The sequence below is a fragment of the Suncus etruscus genome, chromosome 9 (assembly GCF_024139225.1).
Source record: "Suncus etruscus isolate mSunEtr1 chromosome 9, mSunEtr1.pri.cur, whole genome shotgun sequence".
NCBI lineage: Eukaryota > Metazoa > Chordata > Mammalia > Eulipotyphla > Soricidae > Suncus > Suncus etruscus.
The window spans coordinates 63,785,124-63,809,142 of NC_064856.1; the positions used below are offsets into that span (position 1 = coordinate 63,785,124).

Here is a 24,019-nt window from a genome sequence, read left to right on the forward strand (position 1 = left end):
TAGGGAAGGAGGGAGATTGGGGACATTGGTTATGGAAAGGTTGCACTGGTGAAGGTGAGGTATACTTTTCACTATTGAAACCCAACTACAAGCATGTACATAACCATGGTGCTTAAATAAAGATATTAATAAAAAACTCAAAATATCATAAAGGGTGTTGAGTCTACAGACATCCAGGAAATAAATCAGATTAGCTAGAAAGATGATAGTGTGAGAAGAGTGGCTGAAAGGGTTATTTAGGGACCCTTAATTACTAATTATCAGAAAGCTCTATTGGTGGGGCTACTGTATTCACTCTTTTATCTGACCCCTTTCCCAGAAGATAATCCAGAGACATTTGCACTAGCTGCTTTAGGCCCCTTTGATATGTAAAGGCTTAGATAGGTTAGATTAGCATAGACAGGCTACTGTCTGTTTTGTTTACCCTACTTCCTGTGTTTACTAGTCCTAAACAATAAATACTGTGCATGAAGGAAAGGCTCTCAGTCCACAATATTGTGAGGCCACTAGCCTCATGCTTTTCTCTTGTGTGTGTCTTGTTTTTCAGGCCTATTCACCCCCGTCTCCAGTCCTGTACAAAGGGGAGTAGCTTCTGTAAATTACTGCTTCCCCTAAGGATTGGGGAAATGAGGGAATATGTTGGGATTGTGACAATTTAGAAATTAGAATCTACTGAGATGGGATTCACCCTCTCAGGAGAAGGCTCTGCTCAATGGATCTCTTGCTCCAGGTCTCTTGGGAAATAGAGAAGACACTCCTAAGCACTGTAATTCCAACCCCTATGGAAGAGGTACTAGGGACAGAATCTGTAGTTCATAACATGACCAAGGTGGAGGCTTCTAAGAGTAGAATGTCTGCAAATCAGAACCACCATCTTTATTCGAATCAAGGGCTGCTACAAAGTAAAGAAATGTGGCTGGGGCAATGCTGATGAAAACAGTAAGCAAACTAAGGAAGCAGGTTCTCTTCTCTCCCTTATCCCCACAGCTTTTGGTGGCATTCCTGATAGGCAAAACCTAAACAGGAGCCTGCTGGCAATGAAGAGCATCTTCTGCAGAGGCTTACCATACCACCAGCAAGTGAGTGCAGAGGAGGGGCAATTGTAGCTGAAAAACAAAGCCTTCCTCTTCCATCCTGTAAGTGTTTTCAAGTATGAAATTTCCGTTGGTGCTTGTGCCACACTGGTGATAGATAAGATAAACTATCTTATGGATGAGGAAGTGGAAGCTCAGAGTGAGTAGCAAATAATGGTGGTCCTAATGAGTGAACCTGCATCTTTATACTCATAGCTATTCATATACATCTACTAAAGTTAAGCTCTTTTGGAGATGACAGGTGTGGCATAATAAGGGAAAATGAGAAGAAAGAAAGGAAAGAACCAAGTGAGATGGCATAAAGTTATGCCATATGTAAATACACATTCTAGTCAGTGGATTTGGGCTGGGGCCTACTATGCTACTTTTCTAATAAGTTTTAAAGAGCTGGAGTGATAGTACGACAAGCAAGGTGCTCGCCTGCCTGTAGATTGTCCAGGTTCAAACTCCATAACCCCTTATGCTCCCTCAAGTCTGTCAGGAGTGATACCTAAGCACAGAGCCAGGAATAATCTTTGAGCACTGTCTGACATGGCCCTCAAATCAAACCAAACCAAATCTGAAGATGCTGATGCTACCAATTCCAAGATCCTCACTTTGAATAACAAGACTTCTACCAATGACATCTTCGCCCTCCTACCAAACCCACCTTATCATTGTCCACTAGGACCCCAATGCCAAGCTTTGTTGTAACATGACTCCCCAAGAGCTCATCCTTCCTTCTCTTTCTTTCCTCTAAAATTTTTCACAGTAAAGTCACCAAATAAATTGATCATCTGACAGGTCATTAAGAAAAACATGATTTCTGCCTCATGTGACTCCATTCAATTAATGAAGCTGTCACTGAAGTCTATGAATATGTCAAGAAAATTAGTTTCAGGTGTTGTATTGTTTTTGTTATAGAGTAATTTCTATGTTTTTAATGAGGAATATTTATAACAGCATCACCTTTCTGCCCTATCAGGGACTTCCAGCTCATTTTCTCTAAGTAGTCTAACATATTGGAGGTCAGCGGGATGTTTATGGGAAGCAATTAACAACAACTCATTATTGTCTCTTTCCATTACCATGAGATCTGCTCATTGAGATTGTTTTCAGAGTAAATGCATTTCTTTGGGGACAGAGATATCAATGCAGTTTAGGAGAAGTGCCGACAACTTGGTAAACGGACCCAAAGAGTGCTAAGTAGGGATCTCCCATTTCTGTTGTCTGCTCAGAAGATGGGAAGCTGGAAGATTTATTTCTCCACTTTAACATAGAACATTTATTTTTTTTCTTCGTTTGTTTTTGGGCCACACCTGTTTGATGTTCAGGGGTTATTCTTGGCTAAGTGCTCAGAAATTGCCACTGGCTTGGGGGGACCATATGGGACGCCGGGGAATGAACCGTGGTCCTTCCTTGGCTAATGCTTGCAAGGCAGACACCTTACCTCTAGCGCCACCTCACAAGCCCCATAGAACATTTATTTTATCAGTTCTGGTTAAAAGAAAAATTTTATGCTGAGAAGTAAATGGGGCAAATTCATATTTTACAGTAGTTACTGACACAACTTTCCCCTGTGGCTCCACCCCCTGCCTTTTAATTCCTAATATATCTTAAACTAGATCTAAGGATTCTCCCTGCTGGGTGATTGTAGCAGATATTCAAGGAAAATAATATTTAGGGTATTTTTGTTTGTTTTGTTGCTTTTAATGCTAAGTATGACTTTAATGATTCTGTTTGTAACAAAATACTTCCATATCACATGGGGGAACTAAAAGGTATCTGTATTGCCAGGATGTACTTGGAAAGGACAATTGCTGAGGGTTGTATGAGAAGTGCTTTGGTTGTGTACTAAGAAGAAACAATAGAATCAGAAGTAGTTTGGCCTAGAAGCAGTTTCTGGAAATTGTTGATAGACCTTTTTAAATATGACTTTTCTTTTCTGTTTAATATTTTTTATTTTATTAAAGAACTGTGATTTACAAAGTTATTGATGGTTGAGTTTTTTTAGACCATGTTGTTACCTTTATTTATATGAAACATTGAGATGTACAAAGTTATTCATAGTTAAAGATTAGACATACAATGAATGTTTCAGCACCAGTCCCACAACCAATGTCAACCTCCATCCACCAATGTTTCCTAGGTCCATCCATTCTACACCTCTCTCCTGCTTCAGTCTACTATTGTAACAGGCACCTCTTTAAAATTTTGGCTGTTAAAGTTTGGGTCTCATGATTTCATTATTATTGACTCCATGATTTGAATATTTAGCATTGTCCTTCCATAACATTACCAATGTACCTGAGTCCCCTTGACCCTTGTCCCTGTTATTTCATATCTGTCTTTCTTCTCCACTCTATTTCCTTCCTTCTCTGTAATATACTTTGGGGCCATAGAAAACCACCATTTAAACCATTGCATTGCTTTGTAATATAGTTGAGTTTTAGACATATTCTATTTCAACACTAACCCCACCATCAGTATCAAATTCCATCACTAATGCTCCTATACTCTGGCAAATATGAATTTTTATTTTTTTTGTTTTCTGTTGGGTAGTTGGCTCATTTTTATTGTGAATGACATGGAATCATCTGAACCAGTGGTCCTCAAACTATGGCCCACGGGCCACATATTGTATTTGTATCTGTTTTGTTTCTTCATTGCAAAATAAGATATATGCAGTGTGCATAAAAATTCATCCATGGGCCCGGAGAGATAGCACAGTGGCGTTTGCCTTGCAAGTAGCCAATCCAGGACCAAAGGTGGTTGGTTCAAATCCCGGTGTCCCGTATGGTCCCCCGTGCCTGCCAGGAGCTATTTCTGAGCAGACAGCCAGGAGTAATCCCTGAGCACCGCCCGCATGTGACCCAAAAACAAAAACAAAAACAAAAACAAAAAAGAATTCGTTCATAAGTTTTGTTTTTACTATAGCCAGACCCTCCAATGGTCTGAGGGACATTGAACTGGCCCCCTGTTTAAAAAGTTTGAGTACCCCTGATCTGAACTTTAATCCTTTATGTTTATTCATTCACTTGTAGAAGTTTGGAGTTATGTCCAGTTTGGCTTACTGGAGGTTCTCTCAAGTGATTCTTAAAGACTGGGGGGCTACTCCAAGTGATTCTCAGCCAAGTAGGCCAGAGGATATGGCATTGCTCACTGTGAGGGCCTGAGGATGTGGTGATCTCAGATGCTGTGGTACTGGGGATTGCCATAGCCATCCTCATCGTGCTCAAGGGACCATAGTTTTCTACCCAACCAGTGCTTGGGGGCCTGCATAGCACTGAGGTACTAACTGGGGTTGGTCACATACAAGGCAAGCACTTTAATTCTTGTACTATATCTTTATATATTACTCCCATGGAGGTTGTTTATGATATTATTTGTTCATGCATTTCCCCTCCCCCCTTTCAGCTTTGGGGCCACACCCAGATGTTCTAGGCCTTACTCCAAACTCTTTGTTAAGGATTACCCTTAGTGGAGCTCAGAGGACTCTGGCAGTCACCACCACTGCCATGGGTTTCTGTGATTAGGGAATGAGAGCACATGAACAATGAGCCTTTGAATCTATCTTAAGAGTTAAACTTGATTTCTCTGAAGCAGTGATTCTTTGAGACACCCAGATCAAAGAAATGCTCAAATATGCATGTCTTCAATGTTTTGACAAGACAAAGTCTGAAAAATTTGGAAACAGGTTTATTTGTTTGTTCTCATAACTATAAGAAGGCCATGTAGACTTTGACATATATTCTGCTGACTGGTGGTTTTCCAGGCCAAATGATTTTCAGTTTAACTCCTTGACACATACAGTGAACCTTATGCAGTCCTAGGAACTGAACCTGGGTCAGGTAAGTGCAAGGCAAATAAATGCCTTACCTGCTGTACTGTGTGTCTGACCCTTTATTATTAATTTCTATTTAGTTTTGTTGTCTGTTATGTCCTGAACCAGTACTTTGTATGACTACAATCTCTTAACATGTACTCAAAATTATTTTTTTGTTTTTCAAAATTATTTGATTATTTTTATACCTATTCCAAATAAATACTTGAGCAAAAATAGTTGAATAAGATATGTTAATCTAATCTAGCTGATATATGAGCAAATGTGTGAGATTAAAAGGGATCACTGCCAATATCTCCAATGAAGTTAATATATTTATCTTCTCTCTAATCATACAAAATGAATTTTACTTTAAAAATTATTTTTCCAGAGCAATAGCACAGTGTGTAGGGCATTTGCCTTGCACATGGCAGACCCCACTTTGATCCCCTGCATCCTATAAGGTCCCCAGGGTCTGCCTAGAGTGATGTATGAGTGCAGAGCCACTGGGTGTGGCTCTCAAAAAATGAACATTATTATTATTATTATTATTATTATTATTATTATTTTGGTTCTTGGACCATACCCAGAAATTTACAGGGGCCACCCTCAGGAAACCATGAAAATTATGCTGGTGACCTAATTTGGGTCTTTTACATACAAAACATATTCTCCAGTTCTTTGAGTTATTTCCCAGTCCCCAATTTTGCTCATCTTCTATAAAGGACAGTGTATACTGAGGAAATACCACAATTTTCTCCTGAAGTTGCATTTTACTTAAAATGTTCCAATGAAAATTGAAAATTGTGAAACCTGCATGTGAGAGTAGATCAGAAATGATAGTGAACTTTTGCAGCCCATTGATTTCCCTTTCTGTGGCAAGTAGAAGAAAGCATAGTTATTTTGGAACGATCAATATAAGAATTCTTCAGAAGAAAGGAACTTGGGAGGATCCACTTTTCCAGATTTCCAGCAGGCTTTTCTACCAACCTCTTTATGTAAACTGAGTTTTTTCACTGAGGCTCCCTGGCCTGGGAAATATCTGGGTGCCCCAGGGTTTTATCTGACTCTCCTCATACAACATAATCTTTCTGCAAAAATCATTCTCTGTCACTGTCAGTTAATATTCACTACATTGGAATTTTATTCCTTATCTCATACATCTTTCTTTAGTTCCAGATCTTAATGTTCATCTCCTGCATCTGGACATCTCAGCTGAGATGACAGGCTTTTAAATGTTAACTTTCAAAACTGAATGCATCATCTAGAGCATTTCTTGCACTCCTCAGCATTTCTTCACATATTACTGCCAAATCTTTTATTTTGCTTTGTTTCTGCCTCTAATTTTGGCTCTTCAACCATCTGCCATTCATATACTCCCAGTGATTTCAAGCGGCAATGCTTGTGAGTCTGCAGAGATGGAGGCCTAGTCTTGGTTACGAGACCTACCATGATAGCTAGATGCTTAACTGGATGGTCTCTACTTCATGGTTTTGTTTTGTGACCTTGGCATCTTCCCAGCAAAAGAAAAAGCATTTCTCACATTGGGAAACTATATTTTCCACCATGACTTGCTTCAGAAAATAGAACAAGCTAAAAGAAACTGTTAGTTTCATAGAGGCACAAGAGATCTTGGATATGTCCATTTGCCTTTTGAAGTTTTTTGTCAACCCAATAAAAACTGGAGAGAACCTGCTGACTGAAGAGATGAAAGAGTCAGGAAATAGAACCTATTTTAGGCCAAAGCATGTGGTATACTCCATAATCTCTAATTTATTTTGTTTTAAAATTAATTATTGTTATTTTAATCCTTTGAAATTTTTGAATGGTAATACATCAAAGTGATAACTAATCAAGCCATCCAGACAGCTGATCTGGAAAGAATTCAGTGGACTTGTTTGCTCTATTGGGTTGAAGCTCTACTTGACCTTCCCTTTCCCCTATCAGCAGCTATCATTACTTTCTTTCCAACCCTGAAAATAACAACAATGAGCATTAACTAGGGCCATCAGTATGATGAATATACTTAGGGAACTGTTCTAATACCCACACCCTTGAAAGAGCTCAGGCATCCTGGACAGACACCTGGACAGAGTGCACAGAATAGGAGGAGGAGTAGCATAGTGCCTGAGGAGATGGAAGAATCTGTTCAATGCTCAGGGAAATGTGGAGTATAGTATGCAGTTAAAAACCTCTGTTGAATCACAGTATTTAAAAGAAAAAAAAAAGAGAGAGACAGACAGACAGGGACAGAGACTGAAGAAAGATAAAAAAAAATGTCTGCCACAAAGGCAGGCTAGTGGGAGGGCAGACAGGAAACTGAGGACATTGTTGGTGGGAAATGTGCACTGGAGAAAGGTGTTGAACATTGGACATTGTATGACAGATACCCAATCATAATCAACTTTGTAACTGTGTATTTCATGTTAATTCAAATAATTTATTTAAAATTAAACAATGTATTTAAAAACATCTGCAGGCTTCTCATCCAAGTACTAACCAGGTCTTTGCCATTTCTTTAATTTTGTTGAAACAAATAATATTAAATAAATTTGTTATATGCTTGCAAAGGGGGCATACTAGGGTGTGGGAGGGAACTTGGGGACACTAGTGGAAGGAAAAGGACATTTGTGATATATTAGTGTTGGAATATTGTATGCCTGAAACAACGTTATTATGTACAATTTTGTAAATCACATTGTCTTAATAAAAATTAAAAGAAAAAAATGAAAGGCTAGGTGCTGGAGTGATGGCGCAGCAGTAGGGCATTTGTCTTGCATCCGGCTGACCTAGGATGGACTGTGGTTCGATCCCCCAGTGTCCCATATGGTCCCCCAAGCCAGGAGCAATTTCTGAGCGCATAGCCAGGAGTAACCCCTGAATATCACTGAGTCTGGCCCCAAAACCAAAACCAAACAAACAAAAACCATAACAAAAACAAACCAAAAACTAATTAAAGGATAAAAGGATGAAAGAAAGGAAAAAACAGTAAGGGAGCAACAACTGACCAAAAGCAACAGAACTAGCAAGTTGGTGTACAGAATCAAGCTTTCCCAAGGGTTATGGGGGTAGATAAGAAGGGTTCTTGGAACACTGAAAGGAAACAGGTACTCTGGTGTTGGGTATGGTGTTGGGAAGACAATGTATGCATGAAAATATCAACTATCATAAAAAGTATTTTAAATAATGATGCAACAATAAAAATTAAAAGTAAATCAACTCCCCCCAACTTCTTGGTAGTATACATCTTGATATTTATTGGCCCCCAATACCCTTGCTTTCGGATTTTACGAATTCAAGGAGTCAAGTTTCTCCTTTAATTTTATTGTTGGTTTGTTTTTGGGCAACTTGATATTCAGGGCTTATTCCAGCTCTGTACTCAGGGATCACTCCTAGAGTGCTTGGCAGATGATATAGGATGCTGGAGATCATATGCAAGGCCCTATGTATTGTATTATCTCTCCACTCATCAAGTGCTTCCTATGTTAAAACTTGTCTTGCTTCAATTAGCCAAGGAAAAGTCTTCTGAAATTGGTTCTATATTTAGTCATTCTTTTGTGGCCTCTCCAGTTTTGTAAGGCAAAAGGATAACAGCAGTGCCTTTTAATATTCTGCTTTACTTTACTGGACGGAAAAAAACTCAAAAAGGCTTTCAATTTTTCTGTGCTTATGCTATTGTGTATATGTTTGTATGCAAGTATAAGTAGTGTGTATGCATTACAGTCTATCTCCTGCAATATAGATGTACATACATGGATATATTTTCACTTATGTATCAATTATATATTTTCCACTAATATTTTTCCATCTTATGTTTATTAACTGCTATTATTTTTTTCACCTGTTCCAACTATGAAAGAGGTTGGTTGGTTCACTCTTAACTTTATAGGACCTGAAGAAAGGGTTAATAAAAACTTTATATATACAAAATAATTTATAGTTAAATAAACAGATTATCTCCTGCTCACTTACTCTGATAATTGATTCTTGATAATAATTTGGGAGGTCAGGTTTAATATATAATTCTTGTATTTATCAGAGATCCAGAATGTGGTATAGCTAAGTTAGTCCTTGGTTCATGATTGCTCATTTTTCCATTAATGGATACACACACTTGCTCATGCAATCAAATTCCTTTATACCCATGAAAAATATTATTTGAATTATACTTGTATTATAATAACACGTAATTATACCTTGCTGTAATTTATATATACAAAGTATATCACATATATACACATATGTATATGTACATATACATACATTTTAGGATAATACTGGTAGTCTTCAGAGCTTACTTCTCACTGCACTCAGGAATTACTCTAATAGTGCTTAGGGGTTCATATGAGATGCCATGGATCAAACCCAGAACAGCCATGTGGAAGGCAAATGTCTATCTGCTGTACTATTGCTCTGGCCTTTATAGATATATTTTCTAATATTATTATCTTTGGAAAAATGGACTAGAGTAAAGGACAGGTAATTAACTTCAAGGACATTTGAACATGAAATTCTAGAATTCTTGATATCCAGACCTAAAGAACATTAGAGTCATATATGTACATATACACACACTTTGATACCAATATAAAATAGTATAATACATGGGGGTGGAGTGATGTCACAGAGAGTAGGGCATTTGCCTTGTTGTGGGCAATTTGGGTTTGATCTCTGGAATTCCATATGATCCCTGAGACTTTCAGAAATGATTTCTGAATACAGAGCCAGGAGGAATGCCTGGGTGTTGCTGGGTATGGCCCCCAAACAAAACAAAACAAAAAACAAACAAAACAAAACAAAAAAAAGTACTTCACTAAGAAATAAATCCTTCTTGACAATGTACATTTCAAAGATATGCTAAATGCAAATAATTTTAAGATTTTTTTCCTAGATGTTCAAAATAAGATTGATTTTTCAGTGCCCTTTATTAGGCATTAATATTAATATTATCTAGATGTATTAAATGCTTTGGAAGGCAAGTACCTTACTTCCTATATTATCTCTTTAGTTTTATTAAATAATTTGGGAAGGTTTCCACATATATCCACTAGAAAAGTTTGAATAATTTAAATAATATTACATGTTTCTTGATCATCGGTTAATTAGATCTTGCCTGTAAGGTAAATAGTGCATAATGCTCTTTTGGGATTGCTTTTAAGTGGTAAATCTAAGAACTGTCTTGCTAGTGCATTGTGAGGTTGTTAATGTATTCAAATCGTGCTCTTTTCCTTGAATCAATTTGTATAATATTGATTGTTCTAGAAAAATCATTAATTTTATCTAGGTATGGAAATTTATTGACAACATTTCCCATAATATTTTGTAATTGCTTTTTTTGTTTTTCCTTTTTCTCATTCCAGATATGTATATTTATCTTGTACTTTTTCTTAGTCAAGTTGGCAGGAATATTGGGCTTATCTATCATTTCTGTTGGGATTTTGTTTTGTGATTCATCATTTTCTGTGTTTTATCTTTACTATTTATTTAATATTTGTTTTAGTTTACTTTATGTGGTTCTAATCTTTAACATTAAATGTTTAGCTCATTATGTTCAAATTTTCAAATGTAAATACCAAGGAAGGACCAGGTGCAGGATTGCAAATAGTAAATGAAGCCCAGAGTCAGAAAGAGGAGGGTGTTTGAAAACCACATGCTGAGGGACTTGGGGTACTAGAACAAGCAGCACAGAATGTGTGAGGCATGGCTGTCAGGGCGACATGTTATAAAACATTGCTATTGGTGTACCCTGTCTCCATAGGAACTGCATTCAACACCTATCTCCCTGGCTATGAGTGCATCACAAAGAGCCTGCCATCTAATAGAAATCCAGGCCCACAATGTCTACTACATTTTGGATCCAAGACTCTTACTTTATAGCTTAGTACAATAAATAGAAAAATCAATAAGGAAAACCACAGGGACACCAATCTTTACTAAGGAAAAATATTAACTATCTACTCACAAACACAGTATTTATATAAGATCTAGGATATTTCGACATTCAAAAGTAATTAAGTCAAAATCACAGGAGAGCAGTTTTCAATTTTTGATGTGGTTTAGAGAATTTCAGCCTAAGCATTATAAAACAAAGGAAAGATTGGGTTTGAAGCTAAGTAGCAATAATTTCATAGCTAGCTCATTTACTAAGCATGGGGAACCTTGATAAGATCCCCACTAAATTTGTAGAACAGGTATTTGAAGACCTATTGCAAGGATCATAACTTAAAAAATGTTTTCCCCCTTCCCTTTAAAACTTCTTTTATTGTTGTGATGATTGAGATTGCACACACTTGGTTGTGGTGGGCAAACACTTGATTGTGTGCTCACACACTTTTAGTAGTGGTGCTTGCACAGACTTATTTGTGGTGCATCTAAGAATGCACACTTTGTTGTGGCACTGCGGGGGGTAAGGGACTAGTTCCCTTACCTCCCTTGTGCTGGATCACATTTCATAAATAATATGGTGCCAGGCATCAAACTCCTGGCCTTATGCTACAAGTCTGGTACTCTTAGTCATACTTACAGGTCCCTAAACCAACCTCACTAGATCTCAAATCAATTGAATCTATGTTGCCAAGCATGGGAGTAGAACATACCAAGTCTTTCATGAGGAGAATATGGTGTTTTAGTATTTCTCTACAGTTGTCTTTTAAGACAAATAAGAAGGATTCCACATCGATGCATAATGTAGTAAAGAAGCTAGAAAACATAGTAAGACAAATAACCTTAAAATCAGCAACAAAACAAAGACAACATTTGACATATCAACAGAAAAATGGACATCAGCAGTAGAATAACCTCAAAGTTCTGGAAAAAAATAATTGTGAATCTAGCATTTGTGTATCCATTACCAGCCTTCTTCAATGATTTCACTTAGATGTGAACCAAAGCAAACAAACAGACAAAAAAAAAATGACACCTTCAATTGTTGAAAACCAAGTTGGTCACCAGAGGGAAAGGGAGGTAGCGGCAGGAGGACTGGCTAAAAGAGTTTTATTTTAGTAGATAGGTGGCTCTGAAACTTTCTAGTGGTGCCAATAAATCCTATGCATATAGAGAGATACTAAACTGAAGCCTCAATATTGTAACCTAGTGATAAATCAATAAAAGAAAGGGAAATTTTTAAGAAGAATTATGAAGGGCCCGGAGAGATAGCACAGTGGCGTTTGCCTTGCAAGCAGCCGATCCAGGACCAAAGGTAGTTGGTTCGAATCCCGGTGTCCCATATGGTCCCCCGTGCCTGCCAGGAGCTATTTCTGAGCAGACAGCCAGGAGTAACCCCTGAGCACCACCGGGTGTGGCCCCAAAACCAAAAATAAATAAATAAATAAATACATAAATAAAATAAAAATAAAAAGAAGAATTATGAAATAAACATTTAAAGCTTATTATAAATAGAAAAATTTCATAACTAGGAGATTTGAAGTAGAGGAAATCTTAAAAAGCAAAAGGAAATGGCACCAGTTGGCAAATTGAGAAGGAATAGAGCACTAAAATGAGTCAATACAAATAATAGTAATAGCAGCTAGTCACTAAAATATTTGCTGTTTAGCACAGTTTAAATTAATTATAAGATTATATAACAAATAATACATAAATCAGAAGGAAGTACATAGAAAGGGTGGAATGTAAGGAATTTATACTGTCCAATAAGTTAAAATACCAATTAATATTAGATTTGTTTTTTTTTTTTTTTTGGTTTTTGGGCCACACCCGGTAACACTCAGGGGTTACTTCTGGCTATGCGCTCAGAAGTTGCTCCTGGCTTGGGGGACCATATGGGACACCGGGGGATCGAACCGCGGTCTGTCCAAGGCTAGCACAGGCAAGGCAGGCGCACCTTACCTTTAGCGCCACCGCCCGGCCCCAATATTAGATTTGTTAAATTTATAAACCACATTATAATTCTCTAGGGTACCTTACTAAAAGGATTATAAGACATCATTTGACTTCTTTGCTGATGAGAAAGAAAAATAGAATAGTTAAAATTGTTTCAAGGAGCTGGAATATAGTACAAGAGTTTTAGAGATCATATCTTCATGTGCCTAACCTAGGTTTGGTCTTTACCAGGGTTTTCCAGAGCATTGCTAGACAAGGCTCAGGAACCCTACCCCCCATCCCCACCATCGCCAACACTGCTGAGTGGCCAGCACTGCAGCAGCACAGAAACCTCATATTATAGCACTGAACCACTGACCTAATTGGACTAGTATTGCTGGGAGTTACTCCCAAGTCCACTGAGCACCACTTAGAGGTTCCCTTCACAAACTTTTCAAGAAAAAGTAGAAAAAAGAAAGAAGGATGATAGAAGAGGTGGACTAAAAAGAAAAGAATAAAACGATGGAAAGTTAAAAACCTCAAATGTCAGTAATTAAAATAAATGAACTAAATATGCCAGTTAAAATGAAAATGTTACCAGACTTGATAAAAAACTAAGTTCATACCTGACATGGGACATATAGGTAGAATAAAAATACAAAAAGAAAAAAAAGAAAGAATTGTGATCGCATTTATAAGTAGGGATTGGGCTACCAAAATAATTTCTATAGGTGGGAAAACAGGTGAACAAAAGATGGACCCATCTTGCTTCAGACATGTGATAATATACATTGAGAATATATAAGAACATTATTTGTAATAATTATAAGATGAAATATCTCTTATATTACCTAAAATCATGATATATTATAGTCCTATAATAAAATATAATACATGAATTAAATTGAATAAAATATAATGCATGAATTAAAATGAATAAATTGCAGCTATATAATAGAATGTGTCTGTCAGGACCACAAAGAAACAAGACAAAAGTGTACATACAATGTAAATCCATTCACTAAAAGTTAAGAATAAAAACAAAAGGTAGGGTCAGAGATGTTCAAGTGGCATACCACATGCCCCACATTCTAAACCCCAGAACAAAATGATATTTTAGGATGACCGATGAGGTTCCCATATTAATAATAATAATAATAATAAAAGTGAAAGATATAGTGCTACTTAAATGTTTGGGGGATATATGCTTATATGGGCAATTTAAAAAAAAAGTAAATCAAGAGAATGATTACCATATTCATAAGGATAGAGTAGAGCATGTGTGCTAACTTTGAATTTGATCCTGGCATACATGTCACCTTATCACACTTTCTCCCTCTTTCCTTCTCACCTTCCAATCTGTCACCTCATGCTGCTAGATCCAGTTCTGGTGGCCCCCAAACATTGCACCATTAACTTGAATACCAAGTTATCAGATTTGTGATATTTGCTGAGCACCATAGAAGTGGCCTAAGTGACTACTGGCTTTAAAAATAAATCAAAATATCAACAACTAACATGACAATGGTAGTGAGGGGTTCTGAAGACAGGCAGGGGTGGGGAAGGAAGGAAATGGGGGATTTTTGTTGACCTCCCTCCACCAAAGTTCCCAGTGGTGGGAATGGCCCTAATTCACTGTCACTATGTTTAAATCCAACTATGAAGGACTTTTAATTCATAATGGTCTCAATTAAAAAAAAAACACAAAACAAACAAACCAAAAAAAATTAACAGGGTTTGGCCTCTTTCAAAAAAAGAATAAAAAATCAAAAATATCAGGGTAGTAATTATCTTTAAACATAGGAAAGGGAGATGATGAACTATGTTTATAATCAAATAAACCAAAGGAAGCAAATACAATTTAGGTTATTAGAATAAAAAGCATAGCAATTTCAGTTCTGTTTACTAACTTGGAAAGATTTGGTCCTGCTTATACTATTTCTGAACATAGCTTTGAAAATATTCATTTATTTGTTGATGTGATTTGTGAGACATGGTGAAGTCCTATTTCTCTGTATTGCATATTATAGAGTTCAGAAAATAAAGACAATTTTCATTTGAATCGCTAATAATTTCAAATTTCTGCACAGTGAGAATCCATTTCCTTCATATCACCGCACATTTGCCCACATTCTTGTCGGCATGATTAAGACTTGCCAAATACTGTGTATAAAAGCAAACAGTATGCACATATTCTGAGATCAGGGTGAGAAAGAGTGTTGAAAATCTGTAGCAGCTTGAGTCAGGGAATTGATAGCCATGCTCACTGAATATTTAAGTTATATAAAGAGTCTATATTGTTTTGCTTCAAAGTGTTATAGGTGACTTACATAAAATGGAGAGATGAAGGGAAAAGAAAGTAGCCTAAAGAGGAAGTATACTGGCTTTCTTTCTACTAACCTCAGTCATCAGGGAGTACCTGCGAGGATTAAGGAGGAAAAGTCTGTCATAAGCACCTACCACACTGTGAACTTTCATGTCTCAGCAGCTTTACTTAGCAATTGTCAGACTGTGCCTAAATTCCAGTTATCTACACAGCCTGGGGTTTAATCCCCAGCACCCAATTTATTAGGGAGTGTGTGGAATTTGGACTGGAGATAGAAATTGTCCTTGGAAAGAAAAAGAAAATCATCCTAATTTCTGCCCAGGTTCTTTACAGGCTCACAACTTTCCTTCACAGAAGAGAATTTCAGGATATGAATAGTGAAGTACACAGTATTTTTATTGTGTGTGTGAAAGATTCTTTTGTTTTGTTTTGTTTTGTTTTGTTTTGTTTTGGGGTCATACTCTGGTGCTCAGAGCTTACCTTTGGTTCTTGTGTTCAGGGATCAGTACTGGAGGGACTCAGAAGATCTTATGTAGTATTGATGATTGAATCCAGGTTATTCACACAAGGCAAATGGCCTATTGTACTATTGTTTTGACTAATGTGGGTCACCTTCACATTCTTATAATCTTTTAGTTTCTTCTCTATGGAGGGTGTTTAGCTTTCAATCCTGATACACAATAAGTCTAATTGGCTTAATTCCTGTGTCTACAAAATGGGACAAGCTTTTATGATTTTAGGGGGCCCCAAAACTTTAAGGTCTCATGACAAAAAACTTTATTTGAATCCTATCTTGGTTTTGTTCTTAAGAATTTATTGCCAGCATGTCCCACCCCAACCCCATCTGATTGCTTGCTTCTGAAGCTATCCAAAACCTTAGTCCCACTACCCTTTCAGTTATAGGAATATAGACTTCACCAAATCTCAATAATAATAATAATAATTATAAGGAGACAAGTCTAAAAAGAAATCTAAGAAGGTGTTTATTGTTGCTTGAAATTTTCTTTGAATTTTCTCTGTCTCATTTGACATTCATTGCTGTTGCTGCCTCTTTTCATTGTGTCCTTAAGGCACAACAAGCAATCTATAGAACATGCCAAAAGTAAATTTTGAGGAATCTAGTTTGCCAATTATAAATGACTTCTTGTTAAGGTAATGGTGGGCCAAACTCTTGTCTAAATGTTTTGATTACCTTTTCTCTCTTTCTCTTCCAAGTTCTGCCTTCAGGAGATCTTTGCCATGTTTCCTCCACTCACTGATTGTACTCTGTGTCTCACACAGTGTAAGGCATATATTCAATGCCAAATACTTATTGATTTTATGATTGAGCACAGGAATGAAAAAATACCTGACAAAGTACATGCCTCCTTAGAGTAAACAGCAGTAGTCTAGAAAGATCCATCACTTGTACTTAAACCATAGTCCCTGATTGTGAGACTTCATTCAATCAACTACCGTATTTTCCAGCGTATAAGACGACTTTTGAAACAAAAAAAAGTCAACCGAAAATCGTGGGTCGTCTTATACGCCGAGTGGGTCGTCTTATATGCCAAGTGGGTCGTCTTATATGCTGAGTATATCCCGAAAATGTTTCAATATGCCATTAAACGAAAATCGTCTGAATATTGCCACAAAACGAATTTTCCAACTTGATCCTGCACCAATAACTGCAAGGCTGTTCGGTCCACCTAACTCAGCCAATCCAAGCAGGCTTTTGATGCATGCAAATTAGACAATGTTCTGGACCCGAATCTACACTGTGAAAAGCCTGCTCAGATTGGCCAGAGTCAGAGAGGAAGTCTATGACAGTATAACCTTTGAACCTTTGCTTGTTGTGATTGGCTCACTGTGGTACATGAGCACAGGAACACATGCAGCACAGGAATGTTCTGTCTGATACAGCGAATATAGGCCTAAACCTATGTGTTTTGTGTTTTTTTTTGTTTTTTTTTTGTTTTTGTTTTTGTTTTGTTTAAACACAGTATTAACTTTGTTTAACAAAACTCTTCTCACAGATCAATATATAACCCAAAAGACATTTCAGCCACTGCTCTGTTTGGCGGCCAGTCTCTTGTCTCTCTCTTCGGCAATGGTGAGGCGGATGCCTTTTCCTCGGGGAAGAGAAATCCACGATTTGTTGCCTTTGCCAATCACAAAAATATTGGAGAGGCGGGTGGCAAAGCTATTGCCATTGGCATCTTTCACATGGACCACATCAAAAGAACCGGGATGTCTCTCCCTGTTGGTGATCACACCAATTCTTCCCAAGTTAGCACCACCGGTCACCATGCACAGGTTACCAGTGTCAAACTTGATGAAATCGGTAATCTTTCCGGTCTCCAAATCAATCTGAATTGTGTCGTTCACCTTGATGAGGGGATCAGGATAGCGAATGGTGCGGGCATCATGCGTCACCAAGTGAGGAATCCCTTTGGTGCCCACAAAGATCTTCCTCACTTTGCATAACTTGTCCTTGGCCTCCTCAGGGGTGATGCGATGGACAGCAAAGCATCCCTTAGTGTCATAGACCAGGCAGAAATTCTCTCCAGTTTTGTCAATGCTGATGACATCCATAAAGCCGGCAGGGTAGGTCACATCGGTACGTACTTTGCCATCTATCTTAATGAAATGCTGCATGCAGATCTTCTTCACCTCATCTCCTGTCAGAGCATACTTCAACCTGTTTCTTAGGAAAATGATGAGTGGAAGACACTCTCGAAGTTTGTGGGGCCCGGTGGATGGACGAGGAGCAAAGACCCCTGTCAGTTTATCCAGCATCCAATGCTTTGGAGCTGCCACTCGTTTCAGATGCTTCTTGGGACCACGGGCCATGGCTGCTTTATGGACCAGGCACTATTTCCAAGACTTTTTGCAATCGCGGGGTCCTCGCCGGCCCTAAACCTATGTTTTAACTGCAAAATTAGGGGGTCGTCTTATATGCCCTGTCGTTTTATACGCCGGCAAATACGGTAACTTTTAGTTAAATGTGTATGTTTATCTTAGAGATATGTGGTAGTTATTCTGATGAAAGTGTTAGAAAGTATTTAAGGACATTTTTATTTTATTAGGTTTTTTTTTTTGGGGGGGGGGATAGTACACTCTGGTGTTTAGGGGCCATGTCTGGTGATGCTCTGACTTAGTGACAACATGCAAGGCAGGCATCTTATCCCTGGTACTATCTGTGTCTTTATGAGGATAATCTCTTTTGTTTGTTTAATGGCCATACCCAGCAATGCTCAGGGATTACTTCTGGTGGGGTTCTGGAGACCATATGTAGTGCCAGGGGATTAAATCCAGGTTGACCTTGTGCAAAGCAAATTACTTTCCCAATGTAATATTGGTTTGGCCATCGAGGACAAGTTTAAGTATAGAAAAAGGCAGATATCATTATGGTGTAAGGATTGAAAGAAGTGAAGGTGTGAGAGGTAAAGTGATAGAAGAGACAGATTTAGAAAGGTCATAACTGTGGGTACTCCATCAAAAATGAGAAGAAATAACAGAAATGTCCCAGAGGAAGAAATACAGAATGCAAAAGGCACATGAAAAATGTTAAATGTCTCTAATCATCAGGGGGATGCAAATCAAAACAACAATGAAGTATCATCTCACAACAGAGAGAATGGCACACATCACAAAGAACAAGAACAACCAGTGCTGATATGGATGTGTGGAGAAAGGGACTCTTTTTCACTTCTGGTGGGAATGCTGTCTAGTTCAGCCTTTCTGGAAAGCAATATAGAGAGATTCATTAAAAAACTAAAAATTGAGCTTTCTTATGATCCAGCAATACTATTTCTATGAATACATCCTAGGAACACAAAAACACAATACAAAAATGCCCTCTGCACTCCTGTGTTCACTGCAGCATGATTTACAAAAGCCAGAATCTGGAAGACACCCAGATGCCCAACAACAAATGAGTGACAAAGAAACTGTAGTACATCTACACAATGGAATTAAAAACATTTAAGTCATGAAATATGCCTATATATGGATGGACATGGAGATTATTATGCTGAGTGAAATGAGTCAGAGGGAGAAGGATAAACATAAAGAAAAGACAGTGTGGGAATGCTATCCAGGGACAATTGAGATGGGAATTAAGAGCAATAATCCATGGTAGGAAACTTACAATAAAGAGCAGAGTGTAGACTAGAGAAAGGTCTACTATGAAAGTGATAGTTGGAACTGATTACTCTGGACAAGAACTTGGGGATGACAGGGGCTAAAGTGATATGTTTGACACCCCTTTATTAACAATAGTGCAAGCTACAGAGTCAAAAAAGAAGAGAAAGTGAGAGAAAGAATGAAATAAAATGCCTTCCCAAGAAGTAGGTGGAAGAAGGTGGGTGGGAGGAAAGAGGAATCAAGGAGAGTAAGAGGGAAACTGCTGATATTGGTGATGGGAAATGTGCACTGGTAAAAGTTGTACATTGTAGGTTGTACATTGTATGTTGTCCATTGTATGACTGTAACTCAATCAGTAACAAGTTTATCTGCAAAAAAAAAAAGCTGTAGTATGAACAACCATTTAACCATGGCATTTAATAAAAATAAAAGAACTGTGGGTATATTTGACAAAATAATATTTAAGCAAGAGAATGGCATGTACAATGAACTTGGGAACAGAGAATCCTGGTTTGAAACAAAACAAAGCATAACAGATAAACAAAAAGTCTAAAAGAGGAGCACTAATGTGGAGTAAAAGGCTGGGTCAGAGAGGTAGCAGGTCCAAATTGTGGAATGTTAATAAACCATTTAATAGATAATAATCTATTAAACAATGTTGAATAAAGGATTGACAAGATCTGGTTTGCTTTTTAACAAGTTCACTTTAACGGTTTTATTGGGAATAGACATAAAAATTATGAGCAGAAATAAGAAGCCAGAGCTAGTCTATGAAAAAATTTTAACCACCAGATAGAAACAATTGTAAGCAGAAGATATTTTTTTTAATCAAGGCCAAGTCAAAATAGTACTTGTCTCCTTTCAGTAATGTATTTGATAATGGAATAGTTATACTATAATTATATAGTTATGTTGTCTCTTTTTATGTAAATGTGCACTTAATAAAGCGTGACTGTGTTTTTGTTACTGAAATTTGGTCATATGTTTACAGTACTTAAGTAAAATGACTGAGAAAGTACAGATTATTGCTTTTAAGGCTATCATTTGTTATCTTTTATTATTTTGGGAGGGGCACACCGGTGACATTCAGGGGTTACTCCTGGCTATGTGCTCAGAAATAGCTCCTGGCCTGGGGGACCATATGGGACGCTGGGGGATCCAACCTTGGTCTGTCCTAGGTTAGTGCAAGGCAGACGCCCTACCGCTTGCGCTCCGGTCCCTATCATTTGTCATCTTTTAAACATATTCCTAAGAAAATGACTAACAAGACACATAAAAATCAATGAAATCTAATTTAAACTATAAAATGAGCAGGAAGTCAATAGAAATTATTTTTCTATAGTAGAAACTATTTTGAAATAAATGTAACATTTTTCTGATTCTGCTGAAAACAGCCATTCATTAAGAGAAATAAATTTCAAAATGAAATTACAAATTTGATAGCTCTGAAAATTTGGCAGTCAATTCAGTAAAGAGAGCTAACTAGGTTAAATGACCACATTGCTAAAGACAAATAATAAACAACAATTGCCATCCAAACATCATTGATATTAATAATAAAAAACCAAAACTATGTCAACACAGAAAGAAAAGAGCAAAAAATGGTTAAAGAGTACTCTTATTTCAAAAAGTGTTTGGAGTCAGTTACTAAATAGAAAAGCTTGAAATCAATTATCTGCTATACATGTGGAATTTTGCACTGGCACCAGAGATGAGATGTGGACTGCAGAGGGTGATCCTACAAATGTGGTTTCCAGGATTGGTATAGAGAAAGCCTTGAGAGATGTCTAAGCAACATCAAGAGTCACACCCTCATCATGACCCAGATATGCACTCACTTAAAGAATTGTCGACTTCATGAATACATGAATAAATGGAGTTCCTTACCATCTGCAGTGAAACATCTGCATTAGAATGGCTGCTTAGGTAGATACCTGCCAGCTGTTCACACAGTTAATAGAAAAATAGGAGAGTTTATCTCAGGAACAAATTTCAATCCCAGAATGAAGAAAATCTTTATAAATTAAGTTGCAGTTGTTTAGCCTTAATTATTTTAAGACCTAGACGCTATAGAACACAAGCAGACAATTATAAAAAAGGGAAAGCAAAGCAGAACAAAAATAGGGTAAAGAAATTATTACAGGTGAATTTCCAACATCACTTTGAAGTCCGAGAGGGGAGCAAGTTTAAAGAATATTCTTACAAAGTCATAAGACCTAGGGAGTATGATCTATTTTGCCCTTGCCACCTTGGGACATCACCCACCATTGTCTGGGTTACTCCTTGAATTACAGCCAAGAGCTCCACTATGAGATGGGGACATCCTCAGGCGGCCATTGGAGTGCCTTGACTTTGGGCTCTAGGTTTGCCCTAAGTGCAGCTTCTGGAAGAATCTTTATTCTGATTCCTATCATTATATCCCACAAGGCCACACTTGATAATGAAGTAACAGATAAAAGGCATCTTAAAGCCTTTTTTAGTCTAATTTTCTTTTTTTTTTTTTTAATTTCTTTTTTTTCCAGTTAATCCTAAATTGTAGTGCATCTTTTATACTTTTTCTTTTTTTTTTTAACACCACCCATCACCAGTGCAATATTCCCATCACCAATGTCCCAAGTCTCCCTCCTCCCCACCCTAATTTTCTACCTGATGCAGAGGCCCTTCAGAAAATGGCATTACACCTCTAAGTGACACCTCATTTACCACCCCAGAGGCAGCTTATTTCATTTTGGTCCTATTCAACAAACAAAATGTTCAGGCTCCTTGAACTGAAATTCCCAGAGCTTTTTTAAGCAGCTTTCCTGCCAAGATTTTGTAATTAGTTAAATAAGAACAGTGGCCACCAAGTTACATGCCATAGGAAGTCTCTCTGGGGACCAGATTCAATCTCTTATGGAATCAGCTGATTCAACCCAGTGCTATCCTATGAACCAATTTATTGTTCTGTGTACATTATTTATAAATGGATATGACATTGTTCATTCTTTTTCATATCCAATACAACAGACATTAGATAAATAACAAAATGCCTACTACATGTAGGCACAAAGGTTAGAGACCCATTGTAAATAAATCAGATAAGGTCCCACTTTGCTGGACTTGGAGACAGAGAAAGAAATAGGCTATAATTTGGAAGTGAGCCTTGTAAGATGAGTTGTTTGAGTGTATTGGCTTGACCTGATCTTATTTTGATTCTAATACCAGAAATAAAATTGCTTTTTTTTTTAAAGTGCATTCTAGACTTGAATGTTAACTCCTCTTTCTTACCTGTGTATATTCATCACCCATTCTCTTATAGGCATTGGCAAAAGTGAAGCACGTATATATGTGAAATTAGTATTAAGCAGCCTGAAAGCACATTAGTGGCTCACAAAGGCAGAAGAGCAGGGATGGGACCCTGGACTTGGCATGTTTTCACTTCCATATAACTAAATCTCATGCTTATTTTTTTGTTTTGTTCTGTTTTGTTTTGTAGAAGTCAGAGTTACTTTTCATCACGACACAAGTTCCTGGGATCTTTGCTGATAAAATAGAAGCACTCTAGAGGGTATTCAATGAAGGGGCAAAGTCAGGAACATTAAGTGAAGGCAGATACAATCAGGAGCAAGCCATTTTCATAGGACAGTTATGTTCTTCAAGACAAAAGTGATTACCAAATATATTTTCCAGACGTCAAATCACATGAGTTGAAAGCCTCATTTCACTGATAGCATTCCTAGCCTCAGGCCATCTTCCTAATTTTTACATTTTCTTTAACTTAATGAAATCTGCTCTGATTAAAAAAAATAAGATCTTCATAATTATGTTCTAAGTTATGGCTGAGGGGAGAGGCAGTGTCTAATTATAGAGATTTCCTATGGGGAAGAATTTGGGCTAGATCTGATCCCTACTCTTTACCCTCTATTGCATGATCTCCAGCATATTCCTGAATTGTTATTGTGAAGCTGGAGTAGTTCCTGATTGGAACCTTGGGGACAATCATGTAAAATTGGGAGCCAGATCCCAAATGCTTATTATATTAATGCTTCTTTCCTGTATAGTTTTAAGTAGGTAGTTTTTGATTTTTCATATGTATAGGTCTCTTCACTTTATGCCTTGTGCATGTCACTTGTCCTGTCCTATTAATGTTTTCTCTTTCCCTTGGCTGATATCACATGCCCCTGAGTTCATTGATTTAGTGTACAGATTCTGGATGTGAGATTTATGTATGGATACTGTGAGTGAGAACTGCTGATTTTTCCTGCTGTATCCCCTGGGCATAGGTGAGAGATATCAAAGAGGAAGCTATGTGACTATGTCTCCCTTTTCAAGTCCTTTATTTCTGTCCCTTAGCTATTTACATTGTCTATTTGACTGATCTCATATGGGGAGATTTAGAATAACCAGATATATTTTGCTCTATTATCTAGTGCTTCTCTTCTCTTTCCCTCTTGTCATTTCTCCCATAACAAAACCACTCCACAAGCATGGACCAAAGAATAATGGGAGCAATAAGTGTTTTTTAATTAACATCTTTATTTAAGCATCATGGTTACAAACATGTTTGGAGTTGAGTTTCAGTCATAAAAAAGTACACCCCACTTCACCAGTGCAACCTTTCCACCACCAATGCCCTCCATTTTTTTCTTACCTCACTTCTTGCCTGTTCGAGATGGGCATTCTGTTTCTATCACTATCATTGTCATGATAGTTGTTGATGTACTTATTTTTCTAATTGCACTCTCCAATCTTTGAGGTAAACTTCATATCATGGGCTGATTCTTTCAAGCCTCATCTCTATTGTCTCTGGGTATTATTACCATACTATCTTTTATTTTTCTTAAATCCCACAGATAAGTGAGACTATTCTGT

General features: G+C 37.4%; 1 protein-coding gene across 3 annotated transcripts in view; it reads right to left on the minus strand.

Annotated features, from left to right (window-relative positions):
• LOC126018963 (40S ribosomal protein S4, X isoform-like) overlaps positions 1-17,927 on the minus strand; it is a 965,922-nt gene extending 947,995 nt beyond the window's left edge. For 2 of the 3 annotated variants that reach the window (XM_049781081.1, XM_049781080.1), the window contains exon 1: positions 17,019-17,927. In XM_049781081.1, coding sequence (XP_049637038.1) covers positions 17,081-17,872 — 792 coding nt within the window. In that variant the 5' untranslated portion in view covers positions 17,873-17,927 and the 3' untranslated portion in view covers positions 17,019-17,080. The remainder of the gene's footprint in view (positions 1-17,018) is intronic. The other variant, XM_049781079.1, reaches the window with a different exon arrangement.
• Between the last annotated feature and the right edge of the window lie 6,092 nt (positions 17,928-24,019).